This window comes from Siphateles boraxobius, unplaced genomic scaffold (assembly GCF_051911475.1).
Source record: "Siphateles boraxobius isolate OS27281-9 unplaced genomic scaffold, OSU_SipBor_1 14, whole genome shotgun sequence".
Lineage (NCBI taxonomy): Eukaryota > Metazoa > Chordata > Actinopteri > Cypriniformes > Leuciscidae > Siphateles > Siphateles boraxobius.
The window spans coordinates 371,501-377,500 of record NW_027508744.1 but is presented as its reverse complement, the minus strand read 5'-3'; the positions used below and the strand labels follow the sequence as shown (position 1 = coordinate 377,500).

General features: G+C 46.2%; 1 protein-coding gene across 6 annotated transcripts in view; it reads left to right on the top strand.

Annotated features, from left to right (window-relative positions):
• Positions 1-6,000, top strand: part of fhod3a (formin homology 2 domain containing 3a) — a 93,398-nt gene that overhangs the window by 78,537 nt on the left and 8,861 nt on the right. For all 6 annotated transcript variants that reach the window (XM_077230147.1, XM_077230151.1, XM_077230149.1 and 3 more), the window contains one exon: positions 1,980-2,170. In XM_077230147.1, coding sequence (XP_077086262.1) covers positions 1,980-2,170 — 191 coding nt within the window. The remainder of the gene's footprint in view (positions 1-1,979; positions 2,171-6,000) is intronic.

Sequence of the window (6,000 nt, the reverse complement as noted above, 5' to 3'; positions counted from 1 at the left end):
TTCAACAACATTTCTATTTTTATTATACATTAGCCTTTTTGGTCATCGTTTCCTCTATATTGACAAGTTCTTTCCGCAAGCTTATTGTGGCTTTATCTGTAGCAAACTGATACATTATACATTTCATTATAATTTTAATCGTATTGCTTTCTCACCTCAACTGAAGCGCTCCAGCTCGTTCAGACGAGTGTTTTGGTGCAGATTAGGGGTGTCGCAATATACCGGTGTTGAAGATAATCGCGTTATATTCAAAGCATGAAAGATCGACATCGTGTTAATTTAGAGTGTGGAGATATACCGGTATTGGCGATAACCACGATGTTTAAAATGAATAGGACTGTTATGATAACATGACACGTAAATACTCCAGCTGGAGTACCTGGTTGACGTCTCAGCTGTATTGCACCCGCTGACACCTATCAAAGAAGACGCAGCCCGGGGCGTGCAGCTACTCTGAGGAGAACGTCGTCTGAGCGAGAGAGTGAAACACTCTGTCCACACCCGAAAAAAGTAAGCTCGGCTGAATGGGAGTTCTTCGGCTCAAAAGAAAACAGCACTGTAAAGGGGGTCACACGGCACACCGGACGAGAAGCGCAGGGCCACGTCTTTAAAATTCGAACACATTTTCTCTTCATTTTCTCTTTTTCACACCGGTTGTGCCATTCGCCGTCTGTCCGCGGCACCCAGCAACGGCTCTTGTTCAAAATCCTGCCGCGACACAGAGCGCCATTTACATAGTTTTATATTAAATTTACATTATATTTGTCGCAAATCATCGTAAATGACTTCACCCTGTGCTGCAATGTACATTTAGTTTTACATTAATTTACAGAAATCAGCTGCTTGAATGAAAATTCCTGATGTTTGAAATTTGCAGGTGATATTCTCAATTTACTTCAGTTAATGGATGCTCTGAGGTAAAGTGTTCAGCTCACAGACTCAGCAACTATTGTATTTAATTGTACAATCATAACATAGTAGGCCTACAGGCATTATCTTAATTTCATAATCTCCTTAAACATAAGAATACTTCTGGCCATAAACCGAGAAAGTGCGCGTCCGGTGTGCGATACCTCGAGTTGTCCTACACGCGACGCGGCGCTGCAGAATGTGTAGCCACCAACCTTTTTACCCATCTCCGTGTCCATCACCCTGCGGATTACACATTTTTACAGAGAATATATTGCGATTATTTTATTAGTCATGGAATGGGAAACGTGGCATTAACCTGTTAACAAGGGGTTTCTGTGTTCAAACATTTAATAAATGGTGATTATTAAGAACCATCTTATTTTTGTATTTGCACTTGATTTTTTTGTTTTTACCCTTATGTTTGCTGGGTAAAAAAGAAAAACTATATAAACAAAGTAAAAAATTAATTTGACTGATAACTACCCCCCCCCATAGATTCTATAGATATTGCGATATATATCGATATTGTGAATTATTTTGGCCACAATAACCGTGGTGTGAAAAATCTAACATTGTGACAGCCCTAGTGAAGATCTAACGTGAGTGCAATATGTATTTCATATGCCTAAAAAAATCAAACTTAGGGAGAAAATGCACCGGATTCACAAACTAAATCTCCAAAAAGTCAAGTGTGAAAACGCCATAAAATTAAAATATTAAAATAAAATGTAATTCTGAATATATCTAATTGTCATAATCATTTGTTAACAGACAAGTATTCATTACTTCAATGAGCTCAATGTTTCTGAATTAAATGACTACATTGTTTAAATTAATACATTTTTCGCTGACTGTGATTTTGTATATGTACATTTCTGAAATGCATAACTTAGACGGTTTCCTCTGATAACAGATCTCTCTAAACTCATATGTGGACTCATGCATTTCTGTAAAGCTGCTTTGAAATTATGTGGATTGTCAAAAACGCTTTACGAATAAACGTGAATTGAACAGAATCTGAATGAATGCTGTATGTGTAAGTGGTTGACGTGTATGTCGTTCCGCAGGTGGACTTCGAGCAGCTGCAGGAGAGCCTGACTCAGATGGAGTGGCGCTGCAAAGCATCATGGGATCACCTGAAAGTCATCGCAAAGCACGAGATGAAGCCGGCACTGAAGCAGAAGATGTCGGACTTCCTGAAGGACTGCGCTGAGAGAATCATCATCCTCAAAACAGTGCACCGCAGAATCATGAACAGGTGAACCACTGATTCATGAACAGTTGAACCGCAGAATCATGAACAGGTGAACCACTGAATCATGAACAGGTGATCCACTGAATCATGAACATGTGAACCACTGAATCATGAACAGGTGAACCACTGAATCATGAACAGTTGAAACGCAGAATCATGAACAGGTGAACCACAGAATCATGAACAGGTGAACCACTGAATCATGAACAGGTGAACCACAGAATCATGAACAGGTGAACCGCAGAATCATGAACAGGTGATCCACAGAATCATGAACAGGTGAACCACTAAATCATGAACAGGTGAACAACAGAATCATGAACAGGTGAACCGCAGAATCATGAACAGGTGAACCACTAAATCATGAACAGGTGAACCACTGATTAATGAACAGGTGAACCGCAGAATCATGAACAGGTGAACGACTGAATCATGAACAGGTGAACCACTGAATCATGAACATGTGAATCACAGAATCATGAACAGGTGAACCACAGAATCATGAACAGGTGAACCGCAGAATCATGAACAGGTGAACCGCAGAATCATGAACAGGTGAACGACTAAATCATGAACAGGTGAACCACTGAATCATGAATATGTGAATCACAGAATCATGAACAGGTGAACCACAGAATCATGAACAGGTGAACCGCAGAATCATGACAGGTGAACCACTGAATCATGAACAGGTGAACCACAGAATCATGAACAGGTGAACCACTGAATCATGAACCTGTGAACCACAGAATCATGAACAGGTGAACCGCAGAACACACACTCCAAGTCTGGTATAATGTGGGTTATACGTCTGATGTCTGAAATATTAAATCTGGGCCATGATGAAAGAGCAGTTGAGGAGCAGTTTGATAATCAAGAACAGGGTTTGAAATTAACGTTTTCACTCACCGTTTTCAGTTCCCTTTCGTAGTCACTCTGAATTTCGTCGAGTGACGACGAAATGAGGGTTTCGCTTAGAAGCCTATCACCTTCGAGTATTAAAAAACGAGCCAATGGCAAAGAAATTCCATGGGTCTGCGGAATTTGCATAGTGTAGCTCCGCCCCACCTCGTGGGTATATAAGGAAGGACGCTGGCAACAAGCAGACATGTTTTTGCTTCGGAGCCAAGACGTCCTCTTCACTCCTGTAATCCTGAATTCTCTGACTGTCATCGAATATCTTCGAGACGAGCAGCTCTCCAGTCTGTGTTGGTGCAAAGGCGATTTTCCAGCGAGATTCACATTCCTGCCTGCTGATCTGTGCAGTGGTCTGCATCCAGCATATGTGTTTCTCCCTGGCCGCTTCAGCGCAGGCTGCTGAACGTCCTCTCACAAAAGAGCTTCCACGGGCACGTCTTTTTCAAGATGTCTTGCTCGTGTATTTCTGGGTGCGGTCGTTCCATTTCTTCCTCTGATGGGCATGATAGATGTCTTGCGTGTTTGGGCTTAGAACACGCAAAGGCAGCTTTCATGGATGAGTCATGTTCTCATTGCGGGAACATGACCATCGCTGCGATGAGATCGAGACTCCGTGACCTTACAAAAGGTAGAGTCCCCTCTGCCACACCCCGATCTACCCCCTCCTCGAGAGCTGGTACTTCGGCTGGTGGCCAGGGTGATCTGATGGTGATGGTGTGGAATTCTGCCCCATGGAATTCTTCCATGCGTTGCTGAAAGACCACCACGTACTAGTCTGATCAGACCATACCGCGACAGAAGCATACATCAACCGACAAGGTGGTCTACACTCCCGCCGTTTCACGTGTTCACACTTACAAATAAGTTAGATAGAATAAATGGTATGCATGTTTGGCGTGCTGTCCGGGGAGAGGGCTCCGAGCTCTGATATTTGGCCCGAACCCAGAGTACTCCCCCCGTATTGCTGGTTTAAGAAGTAACCAGGCGAGTGTGAGGAGACGGGGTGGTGGAGGGATGCTGAAAAACTGTCGAAGAACATTGGTGAGTCAAATGAGTGTATATATAGGTCTCCAACTCAAGCTGATTGGATAGACATGTTGATTACTGATTGTCGACAGCTGATTGGAATGATGTGATAATTGGATCAATTATTTGAACGTGCTCCTCCCGAGCTTTGTTTAGTGAAACATCATATGTCGCAACTTGCCTGCCACCTCCTTCTATGGAGTCAGAAGCATCTCAGGTCGCTTGTGCTATATATATTCCAGGAGACCTGAACTGTGCAGCCGACGAGCTCTCACGGTTTCAGCCTCTCTCCGGCGAATGGCAACTCCATCCCCAGTCGGTTCAGCTGATTTGATAACAGTTCCGGGACACTCAGGTAGATCTGTTTGCCTCCCACGACTCTTCCCATGGCAGCCTGTTTTATTCCCTGACCAAGGGCACGCTTGGCACGGATGCACTGGCGCACATCTGGCCGCGGGGCCTCCTCAAGTATGCGTTTCCCCCAGTGAGCCTTCTCGCACAGAACCTGTGCAAGATCAGGGAGGACGAGGAGCAGGTCATTTTGGTTGCGCCTCATTGGCCCACCTAGACCTGGTTCTCCGAACTTGTACTCCTCGCGACAGCACCTCCCTGGCCAATTTCTCTGAGGAAGGTCCTCCCATCTCAGGGACAGGGCACCCTATGGCACCCTAGTCTCGATCTTTGGAACATCCACATGTGGCTTCTGGATGGGACGAGGTAGGTTTGAGTACCCTACCACCAGCGGTGGTGGCTACCATCACTTCTGCTATAGCATCGTTCACGAGACATGCCTATGCGTTGAAGTGGAACCTCTTCGTCAACTAGTGCTCTTCTCACCGAGAAGACCCCAGGATATGCCCGATTAGTGTCGTGCTTTCCTTCCTGCAAGATGGGTTGGAGCGAAGGCTGTCTCCCTCCACCCTGAAAGTGTATGTTGCCACTATCGCCGCACATCATGATGCAGTTGAAGGTAAGTCCATTGGGAAGCACGACCTGATCGTCAGGTTCCTGAGAGGAGCGAGGAGACTGAATCCTCCTCGCCCTCCTCTCGTAACCTCCTGGGACCTCTCAGTGGTTTTAACTGCCCTGCGGAGTGCTCCCTTCCAGCCCATGCAATCAGTGGAGCTTAAGTTCCTGTCGATGAAGACAGCGCTCCTGGTTGCATTGGCCTCCATCAAGAGGGTAGGGGACCTGCAGACATTTTCGGTTGACGAAGCGTGCCTGGAATTCAGGTCGGCTAACTCTCACATGATCCTGAGACCCCGGCCTGGATATGTGCCCAAGGTTCCTACCCCCCCTTTTCGGGATCAGGTGGTGAACCTGCAAGCGCTGCCGTCGGAGGAGGCAGACCCAGCCTTGGCACTGCTCTGTCCAGTACACGCTCTCCGTGCCTATGTAGACAGAATGCAGTGTTTCAGAACCTCAGACCAGCTCTTTGTCTGTCATGGTGGGAAGCTGAAGGGAAAGGCTCTCTCCAAGCAGAGTTTGTCTCACTGGAGAGTGGACGCCATTGCTTTGGCATACCAGCAGCAAAGTCGACCGTGCCCCCTTGGTGTGAAGGACCACTCCACTCAGAGTCTGGCCGTCTCTTGGGCTCTAGCGCATGACGCCTCGCTAACAGACATCTGCAGAGCTGCAGGCTGGGCGACACCTAACACATTCACGAGATTCTATAATCTCCAAGTGGAGCCAGTGTCCTCTCGTGTACTCGCTTCAACTAGCCAGTAACTAGGATCCGCTCGGTGTCTTCGTTTGCTCGCCATTCCACTCCACGGACTGGATACTTTACATATTCTCCTCAGTTTCCCAGAGAAGCCCTGAGTTCCTCCAGCACTGTTGAAGTCAACGCCAAGGTTATGCCCCCAGCAGCTTTAGCAGTTGGCTAGGTG